The 19,324-nt window shown below is 41.5% G+C and overlaps 1 protein-coding gene across 14 annotated transcripts in view; it reads left to right on the top strand.

The window, feature by feature from the left end:
- The window catches only part of ARHGEF11 (Rho guanine nucleotide exchange factor 11), a 116,647-nt gene that overhangs the window by 74,114 nt on the left and 23,209 nt on the right, over positions 1–19,324 (top strand). For 12 of the 14 annotated variants that reach the window (XM_079109156.1, XM_079109158.1, XM_079109163.1 and 9 more), the window contains 10 exons: positions 306–481; positions 1,285–1,356; positions 6,216–6,335; positions 7,947–7,992; positions 8,580–8,656; positions 9,745–9,885; positions 15,337–15,411; positions 15,644–15,745; positions 16,834–16,932; positions 18,070–18,112. In XM_079109156.1, the coding sequence (XP_078965282.1) occupies positions 306–481; positions 1,285–1,356; positions 6,216–6,335; positions 7,947–7,992; positions 8,580–8,656; positions 9,745–9,885; positions 15,337–15,411; positions 15,644–15,745; positions 16,834–16,932; positions 18,070–18,112 (951 nt within the window). The remainder of the gene's footprint in view (positions 1–305; positions 482–1,284; positions 1,357–6,215; positions 6,336–7,946; positions 7,993–8,579; positions 8,657–9,744; positions 9,886–15,336; positions 15,412–15,643; positions 15,746–16,833; positions 16,933–18,069; positions 18,113–19,324) is intronic. The other 2 variants (XM_079109157.1, XM_079109155.1) reach the window with 1 other exon arrangement.

Raw genomic sequence — 19,324 nt, 5'->3', positions numbered from 1 at the left:
AAGTAGGCAGTGTGCTTGGGCTTTGCATTGGCTACTTAATTTAGTGAGATAAGGAAACATCTCACTATATCCCAAATATTTGTGAATGAAATTTTGGTTGGGGTCTCTGCAGGAAGGAAGATAAGCAAGTGGAATGAGGTTGGTGTGGGATAGAAAAGAAGGAATTAGAGAATGATTGGGGCCTTAAAAGTGAGGAGAAATCAATCCACAGGATTATGAGCTTAATGAAAGAATCCCCTCCTGTTGCTTGAATACCTACTATCCAGAACAGTATGACTTTAGCAAGCCGCTCTGTTTTCCTCCAGCTGGCGCCTATGTTGCACTGACCCTCCTGGGCTCTTCACCTTCACCTGTTAGTGTCTCTGGGCTCCAACAGGAACCATTCCTGGCAGGAGCTCCCCGAGTCATCCCTGTGATCCCACCACCTCCACCTCCACCTCTGCCACCTCCACAACGCATCACAGGACCCAAACCTCTGCAGGTAATAATCCTCCTGACTCCTTCTCCTGTGGTTCCTTTGAAGAGCTCCCCATTGGGGACCAAGTTGAATGGGGTTGTGGTAAGCAGAGACAGGACAAAAGATATATGACCATCATCAAAGAGTAAAATAAACATGAGTACCCTGCATGAAAGGGTTCTTCCTGGCTTCCGTGTCCTCCCATGTAAATGAACATGAGTTTTTATCAGGTAGTAACATTCATTGTGTTCCTTAAATGTGTGAAACACCGGCAGAGGCCCTCTGATGAGAGTGCTTCTCCTCACTAGGGAATTTCTTCTCTAGGCATGGGCAGAAATCATTGCTTAGGGACGGTTATTGATTACCATCAGGAGGGTATGCTATTAAGTCTAGGAGTAGGAGCATGTCTTCCTGGAGGAGTAAGATATGGAATTCAGTCAGTAGAGGGAGAGATTCAGAAAAGGATAAAAACAGAGAACCGTCAGAGTAGTAAAACCTTTGCAAAGGCATAAAAGAGGACAGAATGCAAATAGGTATTAGGAACAGGAATTTCTCATTGGAAAGAAGACAGCCAGCAAGTCCATAGAGAAGTTAGAGAGCAGTTTGATACCAAAGGTGATTATAGACAAGGTTTCTAGGAAGCTCAGGAACAAAATCAAAATGAGGTTTTATGTTTACTGCATTCCAGTAAGATACTCAATGTTACACAGATCATACTTATGACCTTGACTCTACTCTTATACCTTTTCATTGCCCAAGGATCAGCATTGAGAATTAGCATTGAGATAGTCCCCAAATCTCACTACTGTTATATTTTCTGTTCCTAGGATCCTGAAGTTCAAAAACATGCTACCCAGATCCTCAGGAATATGCTGAGGCAAGAGGAAAAAGAGTTACAGGTGAGGTTACTGGTAAAGGTAGACTGGCCATTGCCTTAATGAAATAATACCAGAGCAACTGTAGTTTGCAAACTACATCCCATCACAATTAAGACCTTAAAAGTAAAATTTCAGGACCACTGAAGAATTGTCATTGGCCAGTAGAATTTGTTAAAGCAGAATTTGACCAATAAAGTGAATGGGATGATAGAATTCCTTGAGTAATAGATAAGGATAGTGAGTATGAAGACTAAATACAAATAAGTGACATAACAGGCAGACAAAATAAAGGAACATTAGAATTAAGGAAAATCAGAGCCAGTTGAAATTGATCTTATAAGTTTCCAAGGGTAAGAGGCATGGAAAATGGGAATGGATAGGTGAATGCTGGGTCAGACTCATGGCTGTAGGAGCTCTGTTGATGGGAGGGGATGAAGAGAGATTTCCAGGCCTAGGAATAATACGCACAGAAAACAGTAAGAAAGTAATTTGACTGGAGTGGAATAATCAGACTCTTAGTATAACTATAGCTTGTGGCAATCTCACCTGTTTATTTAAATTTAATATATTTTAGTAAGTGCTCATTGTGTATAAAGCATTGTTTTAGTTCCTGCAGTATGCAGAAATGAAACAGATTAGATGGTTCTTCCCCTCAATGTGTTTAAAATCTAAATGTGGGAAATTCAAAGAGGGTGAGTGGGAGAAACAAAGAATTTGCAATAAGAGAACAAAGGAGAGAGCAGTTAATTAGCAGTGGGTCATGTGGGAAAAGACTTCACAGGGGGTATAGTATTTTAGTTGGACCTTGAAAGGTAGGACTTCAGTAGGCAAAAGAGATGAGGGAAAATGCTAGCAAGTGGACAGGTTAAGTCAAAGGCACAGCAATGTGAAAATACACCTCATTTATCTAATAAACATTGAGTTCTTGCTGTGTGCTAGGTTCTGTATGTTCTAGAGTGGTGAGTAGAGGTACTGTGAGAAACAGGAATTAGAATGGTTACAAAGACAAATGAGATAAATGAGAGGTGAACCTTCCCGTTAAGGGGTTAGTTATTCCATGGGATATGAAGGTATGAATGAGGACCTGTTACATTATAAGTGCTGATATTTATGTATTGACAGAATAATCAAGACACAGTGGTAAAGTATAAGGTAAACTTATAAGTCAGTGGAATAAAATTCAGAAATTAACCCACACATCTGTGATCAGTTTGATTTTCAACAGAGATGCCAAGACAGTTCAGTGGAGAAAGAATAGTCTCTTCAGCAAATGGTGGCCAAACAACTAGATATCCACATGCAAAAAAACAAATTTAAGGGCTGGGGTGCTTAAATTTAAGTGGTAGAGTGCTTGCCTACCATGTTGAGGCCCTGGGTTCAATCCTCAGTACCACAAAAAAATAAAAAAATTAAAAAAAAATAAATAAATCTAGACCCTTATTCACACAATTAACAGAATTTAACTCAATGGATCAAAGAGAACTAAAAATTAAAACTCATAATGAAAACATAGATATGAATCTTCATGATCTTGGATTAGGCATTGATTTCTTTGATGACCCCCAAAGCAAAAAAACAAAACAAAACAAAAATATCATTGGGTTTCATCAAAATTAAAAACTTTGTGCCTCAAGGGTGCGCTATCACAAAAGTAAAAGGACAGCTCACAGAATCGAAGGAATATGTACAAATTGTTTATCTGAAAATGGTCTAATTATCAGAATACGCAAACTACTTATAACCCAACAGTAAAAAGGCAGCACAATTGGCAAAGAATTTGAACAGACTAGGGGTGTGGCTCAGTGGTAGGGTACTTCCTAGCAGAAGGTCCCATCTCCAGCACTGCAGGACAGAAAAATTACAAATAGCCAATAAGCATTGGAAAAGATGTTCAACATTGTTAGTTATACAAGGGTACTGATCAAAATGACAGTGAAATACTACTTCACAACCATTAGGATAGCTATAACGAAAATAACAAGTATTGGAAGGATGTGGACAAATCTGAGAAATATTTGTTTTTATTTTATCTACATATTCACTGTCCTGATCTATTTCTGCCATTGATGGTAGAAATGTAAAATGATATAGCCACATTGGAAAATTCAGATAAATCTTCAAAATGTTAAACACAGAGATACTATATGACCCAATAATCCTTCTCTTAGGTAAATACCCAGAAAAACATGTTCACACAAAAACTTGTATATGAACATTCATAGCAGCCAAAAAGTAAAAACAATCCAAATGTCTATCAGCTGATGGATAAGCATAATGTGGTATATCCACACAATGGGTATTATTCATCCGTAAAAAGAGTAAGTGCTGATACATGCTGTAACGCAGAGAACCCTGAAAACATGCTAACTGAAAGAAGCCAGACAAAAGTTCACTAATTTTTTAATTCCATTTGCATGGAATATCCAAAATAGGCAAATCCATAGAAACAGAAAGTAGATTAGTAGTGGAACGGGGAATGTGGCAGTGACTACTTACAGGTAACAGCTTTCTTATTGAGGTGATAGAACTATTCTAGAATTAGATAGTGAACATGGTTACACAACTACATGAATATACTAAAAGCCACTGAATTATATACACTTCAGGATGATGAGGCTTAAATGAATTACCTCAATGACTATTTTTAAGAAATTTTTTAAGTACCATGGCTGCCCAAAAGAGGCAGTAATTATTTATACAGTTCAGAAAATTTCATGGAGTGATACTTGATTGGGTTCAGTCTTCTGTGACTAGAAAATTGAAAATGGCAGTGGGTGCAGTGGTTGGAAAGTGATTTGGGCCTTAAATTTCTTAAGGAGCTTAAAGTTTGATGGAAGGAATTTAAGTAGAGGACTTGTCACATTTTCAAATCAGTATTCTTTGAGGCACGTGTTAAGTGAATTGACAAAAGGAAACCTTCTAGGAGACTGTTGCAGTAGATACAAAGATGATGACAGATTCAACAAGATTAGTAGGAATCAGAACAAAAAGGAGAGAATAGTAATGGGAAACATCCCAGAAGTCAAATCAGTAGAACTTACCCAGTTGGTAAGGGAGGAAAGAATTAAAAGATGGCCCAAAGTTTGCGTGCCTGGGTAGATGGTGATGCCATTGATGAAGTAAAAGGGCAGAGAGGAAGAGACCTTATAGGAATGAAGTGAAGGTGCCCATGAGTCATTCAGATAACTACTACCTCCAGGCATACAGAGGCGATAGGGCTAAAGCTCAGGAGAATAGGCTGAGTTGAAATAGAGATTCAGATATTCTCAGCATAAAGATGATCTTTGAAATTGGGGTCTGGGTGAGATCACCCAGGGTGCCAGTGCAGAGAGAAATGGAGAGAGCTGGGGATGGTTTTGGGAACTTACATGTTTCTTTGGTACACTGTACCAATCTCTAATATGACACGATTGATTATTATATTTGATCTTCAAAAGAGTAGCTATTGAGAAAACAGGAAAGACACCAGGTAATGTATATTGAGGAATGACTGGAAGGCAAAGTACAAGGGACTGTAAGTGTAGGGTATTGTTCTGAAACATTTGGTTATGAGAGAAAGGAGAAAAAAAATGGGGCAGTGGCTTGAAGAAGAATCTGAGTTGGTAGAAAGGATTTTATTGTGGTGGTTTTTTGTTGTTGTTGTTTTGGGGATTTTTTTGTTTTTGTTTTTGTTTTTTTGAACTGGGAATCAAACCCAGGGCTTTGTGCATATGAAGCAGACACTGCCAGTGAGCTTAATCCCAGCCCTCATTGTGGTGTTTTGAAGTCAGGGAACTTGAACATTTTTATAGGATGAAGGGAAGAAGCCATTGGAAAGGGACGATTTTGAAGATATGTGAAAAGTGTCCAGGAAGTGCCCATAGGTAGAGAGGGGATTAGCTTTGTAAGATGTAGACAGTTTCTCTGCTGAGGCAGGAGGAAAGATGGCTCTGGGTGTTTTGAAGTGGAGCGAGTTGGGAAAATTTTTTCAAATATGTTATCTGCTGGCATTGAGGGGAAGGGTTGGGCTTGATAGGCATAGAAAAGATGAAACATTTAATGTGAGAATTTAGAAGTTTGTCAAGTAGCTGGACACCCCAGATGAACATAGGTGATATGTGAACACAACATCTTTACTTCTTTAACCAACAAAGTTTGTCAAGTATCTCCTTGTGAAGTGAAGTATTAATAGCTGCTGTGTATTCTGGTGTGTAATATGTACCAGACCTCCTGCTGAGCACTTTACATAATCTCATTCAGATCTCACAACCATCCCATGAGGCAGTACTGTCATCTCCATTTTATTGATGAGGATGTATTCAAGCTTGCCCAAGTCTACATTAGCCCTGAGCGGAGGTTCTAGGATTCAGATACAAGTCTTCCTCAGCCCCTGTGCTCCCCTCTGCTGCATGCTATGGGGAGAGCAAGGTGAGGGCTGGATGACTTCTGCTCTCCACGAGCTTCCTGGTGATGGCACAGGGACGTTGACTACTCTAGTCAGGCTGCTGCTTCTCCATTCCTAGGGTTCTCTTTACCACTTTATTATATAATGATCTGGACTCTCACTTCAGTATTTCACATTTGAGTGGGAGTCAAGGGAGACCATACTTAGGAAGTGGGACTCAAGCCAAGCCTTGAAGAGTGGGTCAGATTAGGGCAGGCCTTTGTATTTTGTCTTCTGTCTCTAGCTGCCTCCTGTGTTCTGTTTCTCATCTCTCACTCCCTTTTCTGATCCTAAATAATGGTGAAATAATGTGCATCTCCTAGAAAACTAGAGACCTCTTTTCTTTCCTCTTTGTTTTGGGATAACTGCCTGTTTTCCCCACTGGTGAGTCATCCATTCTCTACTAACCCGCCCTCTGCCTTTTCCCCTCCTCCTCCTCCTCCTCCTCCCTCCCCAGCGTATCTGTGAGGTGTATAGCCGGAACCCCGCCAGCCTGCTGGAAGAGCAAATCGAAGGTGCCCGGCGGCGTGTCACTCAGTTACAGCTGAAGATCCAGCAGGAGACTGGTGGCTTAGTGGTGAGTGATGGTAGGCATAGCTCTAGAACAGGCACCATGCAGTTGAACTGGGTTAGAACCAGAAAGAAAGCAAGAGCACAAGGCCCTTATGAGTCATGGCAGAACCTAAAGGCTGAGCCAGTAAGTGTTTAGTATTTTACAAGCAAACAAAGGTCAGCTGTTCTTTATTTAGCACCAGAGAGGCTGAACTCTATCCCAATACTTGGGATACCATATAAAGAAAAAGCCAATTTCTTGACCTCCAAGAACTTACAGTTGCAATGGAAAGAAAGAAATGAAATAAATCAGACTGTTGACTCTAGTCTCCTAATTTTCCTTCCCTTCCCTTCTGGATAGTTTCCTCATGGCTAATGTATATTACCTGGTTTTCTTCAGTATTCATCTGGCAGCTTTTTCTACCACCAAGCCTTCAAGTAGTTGGTCTTCTCAAAGAAATACAAGTCCTTTTTAATGTCAGTCTATATAAAGGATCCACAGTCCATTGAGAGGAATCTGCATCAGCAGCTAACCACACTGGAAAATTCCAGAGAGGAGATGATTCTTTATCTGTTCTTTTCTGGAACTTTATTATTAGTGTTTGTCTGATCTCTAGCAAGCCTCAGTTTTCTGGGTAAATAAGAAGTTACTCTCCAGAAACTTTAAGGTATCAAAGAACAATATTTGCCAAAACCAATAGAAATTTAAGTCTTATCTACTTTGTTTTAGAATATCTAGATCAGAAAAGTTTGGGAAACACAAGTAGAAATATTTAAAGTGTACATTTTCTGAATGTTGTAGATATGGACCATCTTGATTCAAATCCGAGCTCTCATTCCCACCAGCTTTGAAACTCTTGGGCAAGTTATTTAATCCCTAGGAATCTCAGTCTCCTCATTTATAAAATGGAGATCACAATATTATCCACCTAATACCTAATTGGGTATTGTCAGAAGGAAGGTATGCCCTTATCACAGGGGCCAGTGCTTGCTTACTCCCACTTTTAGTGTCCCTGTGCTTGTGCGGTGATGAGTCTGAGACATTGAGCTTGGGATCTGAAAATCTGAGCTCCAGCCCTGGCTTCTACAGTATAGCTTGGGCAAGTTGCTGAAGATCTGAGCTTCTGTTCCTTTATAACAAGGAATGAGCATGCCACACTCAGAGTTGCTGAAAGAGGAAATGCAATCTAGAAAAGTACTTTGTAAATCGTAAAGCACTGTCAGTATCACTTCTCCAGAACTGCTGGGGCAATCAGTCTCAGGCCAACAGATACTGTCAGTCCTCAGCAAACTCAGAGATAAACTTTTTATATCTTCCCTCAGTCCCTGCTTGAGCATTTTGTAGTGCTCTATAGGAAGTTCTTTCCTATATCCAAGTAAGGCAACAGGTGTTTTGAGGTCCAGAGTGATAAACAAGGGAGATTTTTGGTTTTTAGTAATGGTAAAGCTCCTTCCCACCATTAGGGGTCACCATCCTCTCAGACTGTGCAAATGAAGCAGTATCTCTTCTAGTCTGGCTTTGTTGAGGTAATGAAGCAGAAGTAGCCTAACTATAAGCATATATGACTCTGATTGGAGGGAATCAGGAGTGGGAGAGGCTCACAGAATTTTCTCACCATCTGGGCCTTTCTCTTAGGACATACTTCCAACCTATGGTGACACCAGCCAGAGACCATCAGAAGGTGAGTCCCCCCTCACACTTTTTTTCTCTTACATATACCTCTAGTGCAGGATTCTGATCTGTTGTCTCCTCCCCACAAAGCAGCTTCAGGGGAAGAAAATGCATAGTATCTGCCCTGTAGAAAACAATAATGGGAGAAAACAGTACCAACACCCAGGGCAATGCATGCAGTAGAAATGAGCATCTAACCAGTAGCTTCGGGACCAGGAAAATATTGGGAAAACTGTGGTCCAGACAACTGTTGGCCTAATAGCTCCCCAACACTTAGGAGCTCAACTAATACTTGTGAAAAGGGATGGTGACCAGAAGAGGGCTGGGAATGAGTTGAGGGGGTAAAACTAGTTGTGAGATAGATCTGCATTCTTACTTTAGGTGGCATGTCCTATGCACAGTGCAGAGGTAGGTGAAAGCTAGAGTAGAAGGTGTGCCAGAAGAACCTGGGGGTCATGAGACAAGAGCACAAAGGAAAACTGGCACAAGGAGGGAAGGTGGTGCTTCCCCTGCCTGCCTTGTGCACAGGTGCCCAGAATAAAGGTTCTTTTTCCCCCAGGGCAGAGCTTCTTCCTTACTAAACTCTTTTCTTCCCAGGCCGTCTCTCTCTGGATTCTCAGGAGGCAGACAGTGGCTTGGACTCTGGAACAGAGCGCTTCCCCTCCCTCAGTGAGGTGAGTGCCAGCAGAAGCATGGCCTATTTAAAACTGCATTTGCTATCCCTGCCCTGGTCATTTGAAGTCTCTGCTACTTATGGGCCACACCAAGGCCTATGGCCCATCATCTGCATATCTATTTCTTCTGCAGTTCCAGAACTAAGGGTTTTAGTCACTATGCTCTGGGTTCCAAAAAATGGATTTCAATGTATCCTACATGCCAGATCATCAAATCTGGCTTGTATTTTATCATAGTCAACTCTGTCATATAAAAAGGGTGGAGTGGGAGGCTGTTTCATCAAGTATAGCAGACCTTTGAGGGTAAGGGAGTAGAACATAAATCATCTAAGACAGTGACATGACCAAAAACATTTCTACCTGGCAGGGAATAATCCTCTTAAAATGAACCCAGCCTAATTTCTTTCTTTGCCACTGTCTTTTTCTGCTTGAATGGCTTATTATTTTTGGAGTGGCAAAGAATTTCAGGTTAACCTCAAAGGTTATCTCTTCTAGCTATTCTCAGTTTGCATATATAAATTGTAAATAAAAACTTGCAATGTAAAAGTAAGCAAATAGAAGAAGCAATGGTGACAGCAAAGTCATCATTTACTCAGCCAGATTAACTAAGTATGTGAATAAGTAGTTGAAAGCATGTTAAAAGCCTAATTTTAGATAACAGAGGTTTACTTCATTATTTTCCCTATAGGTGGGAAGATGATGGATATATGTGAAAGGACCAGTATGTGGGAAGGTCACCAAAAAAGTGGCAGGAGGAGTGGTCCTAACTAATCTGTAGTTAACATTATGTGAGAGGACATATTTGGTGATGAAGTGTATAGGCAGTGAGTTGCCTGGATTGAATTCGGGAGTACGGTATAAACTCTTTGACCTTGATCTCATCTCATAACTTTTCCAAGTCTTAGTTTTGTTGGGTAAAAAGTGGCACAAATAATATTATGAACCTTAAGGCTAATTTTGAGTATTGAATGAGGCGATACGTAACCAAGGGTACAGTATAATGCAGGCATGATTATCATCTCCAAATGATCTGAGTCCTGAGAGTGTTCTGGATGAGGTTCCTTCTCACAGAATTCTCTGTTCTTTAGTCATTGATGAATCGGAATTCGGTACCATCAGACCCTGGACTAGACAGTCCTCGAACCTCCCCTGTGATCATGGCCAGGGTGGCCCAGCACCACAGGCGGCAGGGCTCAGATGTACCAGTCCCTCCATCCAGCAGTGACCAGGTGAGTGATCAGAGCCACCCTGCAGTTCTCCTTTCCCCTGCCAGAGCTGTGATTTGGAGGCAGTTATTGTCCAGTTTGTGGTCTTGAATAGTTAGACTAAACCCTGCCTGGTCATCCACAATTTAAGACAATCACTTAGAGAACAAATAGTGAAGAAAGAACATGGTATAAGTAAAAATATGAAAATCAGGTGATCTCTGTTTCTTTGTGACAAGTCAGTGGATTCATCTGTAGGGACATGGCAGCTAAGAAGCAGATAGCTGGTCTTCCTTTTAGTATGTTGGTAGAATAGGAAATAGGTTTGTTCATTGTCTCTCCAGAATACTAATTTTCTGTGCTTTTTTTTCTTAACAAAATCTTTTTCTCAAACAAAATCTTATTATTCGAAATTGTAATATAGAAAACAAATAAAAATTCAGTGCTCCTGACATCTTTCCTTATCAACCTCCCCCTACTCTCAGGCATACTTCCATGGAACCCTAGGGTTCTACAAAATTTGATTAGAAAGCCCACGTTCTCAAGGATAGAACCAGGTCCAGGGGAGATTTCAGGTAGACAGGTTTTGGCTCCATGCAAAAACTTGTAAAGAATCTGGACTGCCTGACAACGTAGTGGGCTGACTTGAGAGCCAGGGAATTGCCTGTCATTGTGTAAACAGAATCCTATAGAGATACAGGGAAGCAATTTCCTGGTCCTGTAAAATAGCATTTCTTAAAATTCACAACTGTGATGATTTTTTCCATATCCACATTCCAACTATATGGTGTTATGTAATATTTTTCTTCAAACTTAACTTTTTTAAACTCAAATTCATTTTAAAGAAAATATGTCACTCCTGACATTAAAACCAGTATTACACAGTATAAATACAAAGTATAAATTTAGAAACATTTTTGTGAAGTTTTGTCTACAAGATACAGAAGAGCATGGACAGAAAACTGCAATTTATGTTAAAAAGAGGCGGAGGAGCCAGGTGCCGTGGTGCACACCTGTAATCCTAGCAACTTGGAAGGCTGAGGCAAGAGGATCACAGGTTCAACAGCTTAGCAAGACCGGTCTCAAAATAAGAAGGTCTGGGGATGTAGCTTAGTGGCCAAGGTCCCTCTCACCCCAACTACTTTGTCCTCTTGTTTTCATACCCCAGTATCCACCCCTCATCCACACACAACAGGAATAGGAGTCTTCTTTATAAGGTACCTCTAGATAATACATGGTGGTATTGCTTCTGAAGTTCAGTATTGATAGTTTGAGGATAGAAGTGGAAAGAGGACTTTTCATTATATTTACCCTTTTGTATACTCTCAGTTCTGAACTATGTGAATATATCACTAATTTCCAAAATAGATAAAACAGAAATAAACTCTGGCCAGATTCTGTTGCTCATCATTGGCTTTAATTAAGCCTGAGACTGATTCTGCCTTTGTAAAGGGTATTAAAGTTAGATTAGCAGCAGACTGAAACTTTCTCTAGGTTAATCAAAAGGATTGAATGGAAACTGAAAAGAAACTTTTTTATAATATGATTCATCATTCTTTAATGCATGTCCAGGTATCACCTAAAATTATCTCAAGTCTCCACAAAATCATCCCACCTAAAATCATCTGGAGATCTAGTAGTGGTACACTTCCCATACTGAAAGTCATTGGTGTAAAAAGTATGCAGATGGTAATTTGAAACTCAGTTATCACCTTTTGAATCATGATACAGTATCAGAGGTCCAGTGCAATATTTTAATGAAGTAGAACTTAATAATATGGCAAAGAAAATCTCAGAATTCATTGCCTATAGTAAGTATAGCTTTGTAAAATTTCTGTTTCAGTTTCATATATGTGTACCAGGTTGAAAAATGAAAATGAGTTTATTATTGGAAGTCATGATCAAAAAAGTTTAAAGTTTCCTTTCTAGAGTTCATTTTGACTCAGTGCCAGTTCATCTCTGAATCCAGGAAGAAGGTCTTCCAAACGTGGGATTGTTAGATTATTACCTGTGTGTAAAATGGGAACAAGGTATAAAGAAAAAAACAGAAAATGATAATCCTCCTGTCCAGCCAAATAGTCACTACTGAATTGTACCGTTATACCCGAAGTTAATTCAGCCCGTGATTATCCCTGGAATCCTGGAATCTAGATCTGACTTATCTACCTTTTTCTTCCTTCCCCTGAAAAAAACTGGGTCTTTTCTCCCATGATAAGCCTTCTGGGTAGTCTTTGGAGGAAAAGTATGTGGACTTGGGGTAACCACTTTATTTTTTCCCTGGAAGACTTTTTATGCAGGGACTTTATTCCCAGGCTTCAGTGAGTAACCCTAGAATGGGTTATGGTTTCTTGTCTATCTCTCCCTGTCTCTACCCTGCCCTCCCTGGCTCTCCTATACATGTTTATCTCTCTGAGATCACTTTTATGGGGTGATTTTAGTGAATTAGTTGTCTCTTCCCTTTGAAGTTTAGAATTCTGAGCTGCATCTTTTTCCTATTACAGAGTTTATCCTTCCGCTTTTAACTCTTTTTTTTACAAAACTGATGTTCCCATTAGATTCAACTTGTCTTAGTATGCTAGCATTTAGCATGGTGCCTGGCACATTATAGATGTGTCAACTTTCCATCATTGTGACAAAATACCTGAGATAATAAAGTTAAAAGTAGGAAAGGTTTATTTTGGCTTCCTGTTTCAGAGATTTAAGTCCATGGCCAAATGGCCCTGATTCTTCGGTGTTTTTTTGTTTCTTTCTTTCTTTTGATTTCGTTTTTGTTTTTTGATACCAGGGATTGAACCCCTTAACCACTAAGCCACATCCCTAGCCCTTTTTTATACTTTATTTAGCGACAGGGTCTTGCTGAGTTGCTTAGGGTTTCACTGAGTTGCTAAGGCTGGCTTTGAGCTTGTGATCCTCATGCCTCAGCCTCCAGAGTCATTGGGCTTACAGGTGTGCACCATTCCACCCAGCTGGCCCTGTTCTTGGGGCCTATGGTAGCACCATATATCATGGCAGGCACATGTGGCATACGAGGTCTCTTCATCACGTGGCACCTGGGAAGCAAAAGGGGAGAGGAAGAGGCTGGGGTCCTAATATCCCCCCAAGGGCATAACCTAGTGACTGAACTTCCTCCCACTAGGCCATACCTCTTAAAGGATAAAACTTGCAGTCTTCTTGCCTCAGCCTCTGAAGTAGCTAGGATTATAGTTCTAGTGCATTTCGTTTTTGGTCCTAGAGATTGAACCCAGGGACACTAACATTGAGCTACATCTAAGCATTTTCTCTGTTTCTCTCTCTCTCTCTCTCTCTCTCTCTTTTTTTTTTTTTTTTTTTTTTTTTTTTTTGAGACATGGTCTCATTAAGTTGCTTAGGACTTTGCTAGGTTGCTAAATCTGGCCTCAAACTTAATAATCCTCCTGTCTCTGCCTCCTGAGAATATACAGAATATACAGGCATGTGCCACCACAATTGACATTATTCTAGTGCCTGAATATCATATATTACTAATGGCGTGGGGGAAACCTAAACTGTCCACAAAACTGTCAGCAACAGTACGATGGAAACAGGGAATTCTCACTTTCTATGGCAATTCTGTATGTTTGATTTGTTAATGAGGAGCTTTTCTTCTTCTTTTTTTTTTTTTTTTTCTTTTTTTTGGTACCAGGAATTGAACTCAGGGGTGCTTAACCACTGAGCCATATCTCCAACCCTTTTTATTTTTTGAGACAGGGTCCCACTAAGTTGCTTAGGGCCTTACTAAGTTGCTGAGACTAGCTTTGAACCTGCAATCTTCCTGCCTCGACCTCCCAAGCCATTGGGATTATAGGCATGTGCCTCCGCGCCCAGCCTGCTTTTGTAATTAGAAAAAAATATATGAATTTTTAAAGACTTTTTAAAAAAATCCTCCTACCAAACAAGCAAAAGCCTAGTTATGTGGTGCTTTTCACCAGAGAGCCAGAAGTATCATTCAGCATCTATTGGGGATGAAGGGGCTCAGAGACTGGGATGTTACAGGAAAGAAGGGTACTTGGAATCTGTCTGGAAATGCTAGAGCAGCATATTGGACCTGGCTCTGTGACTTCAAGCACACCAGTTGGTTTCTCTGGGGTTTGCTATTTTCAACTACAAATGAGTGTTAGACTCTGCAATATCTTCTGGGTCTGTGTGAGTTTATTGTTCTGGCATAGAGTCATTAACTATCCAGGAGAACAGAAAAGGAGAGCAGGGCATCAGGGAGGAACTATCAGGGGAAGCTTCTTGAGAATGTGGTGAGGAGACTGGGTATGAGGCCGAGGCAGGAAGACTGCAAATTTGAGACTAGCCTCAGCAACTGAACAAAACCCTATTTCAAAATTTTTAAAAAGGGTGATGGGGCCAGGGATGTAACTCAGTGGTAGAATCTCTGATTGAATCTCTGATTCAATCCCCAGTACCAAAAAAAAAAAGGAGAGGAAAATAGTCCACGCCAACATCATAGTGGGCTTTAAGTAAGCTAGGTGGGTTCCAGAAACAGCCCTTGCTGAGGAGTCATTGGAAACAAAGAGTAAATTAAGGGAAAACATAGTTGCTAAAAAAGCTGTGAAAGCTGAAGAAGAACTTGTCCTGTGAAGCATCTTTAATGTTCATGCCGTGTGAAGTCCCTTTACTTAGTGATCAAGTTGGTTAAGATTTGGTTTTTATTAATATTGGCCTGAGAGGGAAAGAAAGAAAAGCTAAGGAGCTTGGATTTTAACAGGTAATTTATATCTACCATAGATTCTTGGGCAGACAAGGCAAATAATGCAGGTGGTATGAGAAAGATCAGCCCCATTATCTGTGGTTCAGGAAGAGACAGATCAAATCCTTGGCTCTCTGATTATTTATTTATTTATTTGTTTATTTATTTATTTATTTATTTATTTATTTTTTGCAGTGCTGGGGATTGAACCCAGGGCCTTGTGCTTGCAAGGCAAGCACTCTACCAACTGAGCTATATCCCCAACCATCTCTGGTCATTTATTAAGCCACCAGTACTAGGTAGGCATACAGCTATTCATCAGCACTGTGGTACATACCAGGATACCAGAGTTGGAGAGTGCTTGTTTAGGTTATAGGGTGACTGTTTAGGAAAACAGTGCAGCCCCCAACCCAGTCATACAGCAGGCACTGTGGGCTCTTAGTTTGTTAGCTGATGGTCCCTCCCTAGATCTTTTGCAAACAGGAAGAGAGCATTTTCTCTTACTTCCCATCTTCACATGTCATGTGACCAGGCTGCTCAGAGTCTGCTGCGCCCCACCCAGAAGCAGTTGGCTTCCTGCAAGTGGAAATCATTGCATCTGTGCTCTGAGATTTGAGGGGTAGTAGTGAGAGACCAGCGTTTATCAGACCCAAGTGGCTTTCTTTGTGAGTGCTGTGCTGTTACTGAACAGATTCCATTGAAGAGATTGGATCCTCATCCTCTATAACCTCTCATCTCTACAACTTGCCTCTCTACCCCAGGGTATAGATCAGAGCCCGAAGCCTTTAATTATTGGCCCAGAGGAAGATTACGATCCGGGTTATTTCAACAATGAGGTGAGAGTTTCCTGATTTTCTCCTTTCTTCATCATCTTGCCATGCATGGCATCATCATGCCATGCCCTTGCCTGGAAATAGTGTAATTGGCGCCAGCTATGAAGGGAGCTGAAGGAGGGAGCCCTGGCCAATAGAGCCTAGAAGGTGGAGAACTTGGGGCAAAGCTGGAGCAGGCTGTTCCACTGCCCCTGCCTCTGCACCAGCTTGTGAAGCTCACCCTTCTGCCTTTCAGAGTGACATCGTCTTCCAAGATCTCGAAAAACTGAAGTCACGTCCAGCTCATCTGGCAGTTTTTCTCCGTTACATCTTCTCTCAGGCAGACCCCAGTCCACTGGTAAGTCAGAAGTGTCAGTCTGGTTTGAGTGCCTGCTTGTGCTTGGCAAAGAGAATCTCTGGCCTCTGTGCCCAGTCTCCAGATGTTACATAACAGATCCATGGGCATAGTCAGGCATCTCAAGGACAGTGACAATAGGAAAGAAGATAAAACCTGAGAAGGAGAGTGTTCATTGTGTATGACACAGCTAACTACATCCACTACGTAGGGAGTAGCAGAAAGAGATGGGCCTGGAAAACTGCCGTTCTTGATCAGTTTAGGAAGTCTTCTTGGACAAGGTGGTCTTTCTAGAATTTTTTGAATGAAGGAATGGATACAGATTGGTGGAGGGGTTGAGAGAATGGCCCTTGCAAATGAAGTGTTACCAAGAAAACTCGGCAGAGGGTGCAGTGGTAAAGTATCTCAGTCTGAAGAATGAACATGGGAGTATGGTGCCTGCATGTCCTGCCCAGCACCAGCAGCCTTGCAGTTTACTTCATTTTGCTCAGCTACTGAGAAAGAAAGAGGGATGGAGGAGGGGGTTGATGTCCAAAATAAGCCTCTTGCAAGTCATGGACTGCTACCGCGATCAGAGGCCAGAACTAATGTCCATTTGCTCAGCAGGATATTGAACACCCATGTGTTAAGTTCCAAGTGCTGGTGTTTCAGAGCATTCCTGAAAAAGATAGGACATACCACAAAGAGAAATAAAGCATGAACCCTTAAGAAACAATATATAAATAAATGAGACACAAGTAAAATATCAAGCATGGAAAGGATACAGAATGGAGGAGTGATGGACCCTGAGAATGAGCACATGGGAAAGGAATAAGGATTACTCTGTCACAGGTTTCTGAAACATTCTAACCCAGGACTTTTCAGCCTCTGCTCTGTTCACATTTTAGACTGGAGATTTCTTTGTTATGGTAAACAGTTTTGTGCATTTGGGAACGTTTAGCAGCATCTCTGGACCTTTCCCAACTAGGTACCAGTAGCACCCATTCCCCTGGTAGTTATGTCTCCATACATTGCCAAATATCCCCCCAAGGGGTAAAGTTCCACTCCTGGTTGAGAACCGTTGCTCTAACACATTTTCTCTTTACTTGTAGCTTTTTTACTTGTGTGCAGAAGTTTATCAGCAGACAAACCCCAAGGATTCCCGAAGCTTGGGAAAAGACATCTGGAATATTTTCCTAGAGAAAAATGCGGTAAGGCAGTCATGGATTAAATTACAATCTCATTTTACTCTTCAGACACAGTCAGGGGGAAAACTAAGCAAATCATTCAGGCCAAGTGGAGACAGGTTTTTAAAGAGATGTCCAGGCTGAAAGATTAGGTTTCCTCTCAAAAACTGACTCTCTTTACCTGTTTAGTTCCACATACAGAATACATACTGCCTCTATCTGAAATAGTTGGAGAAGGGAAGAGTTGACACCAAATTCTAATGATTTCCTCAACCATGTCTGCTTTGCCCTTCTTGGGATGAAGAACAGAGGCCTCAGGGACATCAGGTGATCTAGATCAGCAAGGCAAAGAGAACCCAGGTTTCTGAAGCTCCGCCTGACGTTACTGCCCAAAGGCAGGAACTGAGAAGACCTGGAGCATCTGGGCCAGATGAGCATTCTGTGCATCTGGACGTAATGCCCAGGGATAGTCAGGGATCCACTGACAAGAGAATTCTGCCTGCAAGGGCAGTTCCCAGGTTGACTTTCTAATCTGATCAACTGAACTAATTCCACAATGGCTTTATTCTTTTGGCAGTAAGCTATTGGGATTAACGAGGTTGGGGAAAATTTATTTTCTTCAGTATTTTTATATTTGCTCCTTTAAGTGGGTCTTGAGTGTGGAGATTAGAGCTGCCAGTTCTCAGTTGGTTGTTATGGAACCACCCCAGTATCCAAATATCAACAACTGGTACAGCAAAAGCCAGAACACCATGTAATGGCTGTTCTACAGTAGAGGTGACATAAGACTGGTTTCCTTGGAAGTGAAAGAGAGGGAGAGCCCATCAGATAGCCTAACAGATTTCTTCCTTGCCACCAGTTGGAGCAACATGCCTGTTCTGTACACCCTGATTGCCTTGAAATAAGAGTGGAAAAACTATTTTCAACTAAACTATTGCCACCTTTAGAATATGATCCCAACTTGACCTATAGCCTCAGATTCCATTTCCTAAAACCTTGGCCTAGAATTCAGATATAAAGTTGGAGCGAGATGAGAGGAGGAGGTGGGAGTAAATATAGGCAGAAGGAGAAAAAGTAACTGTCAGCCCTCCCCACCTGCATGCTGTTCATTCCCCTGGAACACATGATCTCACGCTTCTACCTCACTCTTCTGTTTTGTAGCCTCTCAGAGTGAAGATCCCTGACATGTTACAAGCTGAAATTGGTAAGTTGACTGATGAATCAGTTTGTCCCTTTTTGGTGCCCCTCTTGTCCTGAACTTTCAGGATGCTTCAGAGAATAGAGAGAACATACAAGACAGCCCCTGTCCCTGGGCAGATGCCCTATAAAAAGGGAAAAGACCCACAGGACAGATCCTCCAGATCACCTCAGAGTAGCTTATGGAAAGGCACAAATGTGACAACTGCCTAGGAGCTCACTCACTCTGTCTCTGCGTGGTGGAGCTTGTTATGTGAAGACATTGGCCCTAGAATTAGGAGACCTGGGCTCATTTCTCCCAACCTTTCATGTGACCTCTCTGGACCTCAGTTGGAGAGAAAATTGAACTCAATCAGGGATTCCTAAACGAGGTCAGTCATCAGAAACCCTCAGAGATTTCTTTAAAAATCCATACATAGACCAGGGCCTCACTCCATCCCACCTGCACAGTCAGTGTCTTTGGAGTGTTTTCTTTGTTTTTTTAAGGGATTTATTTTTGCTTTCCCACCTTCCCTTAATGCTGATAGTAGCTGGTCCAGAGTGAGGACCCAGTCAGTGACTGGGTGATTACTCAGCCCCTTTTGATTCCAGAAGAATTGAGAGGATACAATGTAAAGAGGACAACCTGAGAAGCTCAGCACCCATAGCCTTTTATAGGCTACAAGTTGCAGGCTGCCTTTGGAAAGAAGTGATTTATAGCATGGGTGATGGAGGAGAACTTATGGGTACAGATGATAGAGTGAACAGAGCTTGCTCAGAAACAGAGTGAGCCAACTGGTCCCAGGGACTTGGCCTAGCTGGGTAGAGCTAGATGCTAGGACAGGAAGGGAAGCATCTCTCAATTTCATAAAGTGTGAAGTACTTGCCTTTTTCAGTCCTATGAGCTGGACCAGGGGCAGTAGAAGGGGAATGAGCTTCTCAGAGATCTGCACATTGATGTCAGATGGCAGCATTTAGACACTTCCAATGAGAAAGACTTCATTATTTCTTTTAATGGAGCAGGACATCCAGAAAATGGTTTTTGCCTTGACTTGAGCCTTGGACATCACAATCCAGTCCCAAATCTAGAAATCACCTAATGGAGTCCAGGCTTCCACTTTCTTTAGGTGAATGGGGCAGAAAGCCAGCCTCTCCTCCCAGTGTATTAGGGAACTGAGACCCCTTGAGACGCTCAGCAGAAGCCACCTCCTCTTCCCCCAACACACTGCCCATGCTGCCT

Source organism: Sciurus vulgaris, assembly GCF_902686455.1.
Source record: "Sciurus vulgaris genome assembly, chromosome: 1".
Taxonomy (NCBI): domain Eukaryota; kingdom Metazoa; phylum Chordata; class Mammalia; order Rodentia; family Sciuridae; genus Sciurus; species Sciurus vulgaris.
The sequence above is the reverse complement of the archived record's forward strand: the minus strand, read 5'-3'. Positions and strand labels throughout refer to the sequence as shown.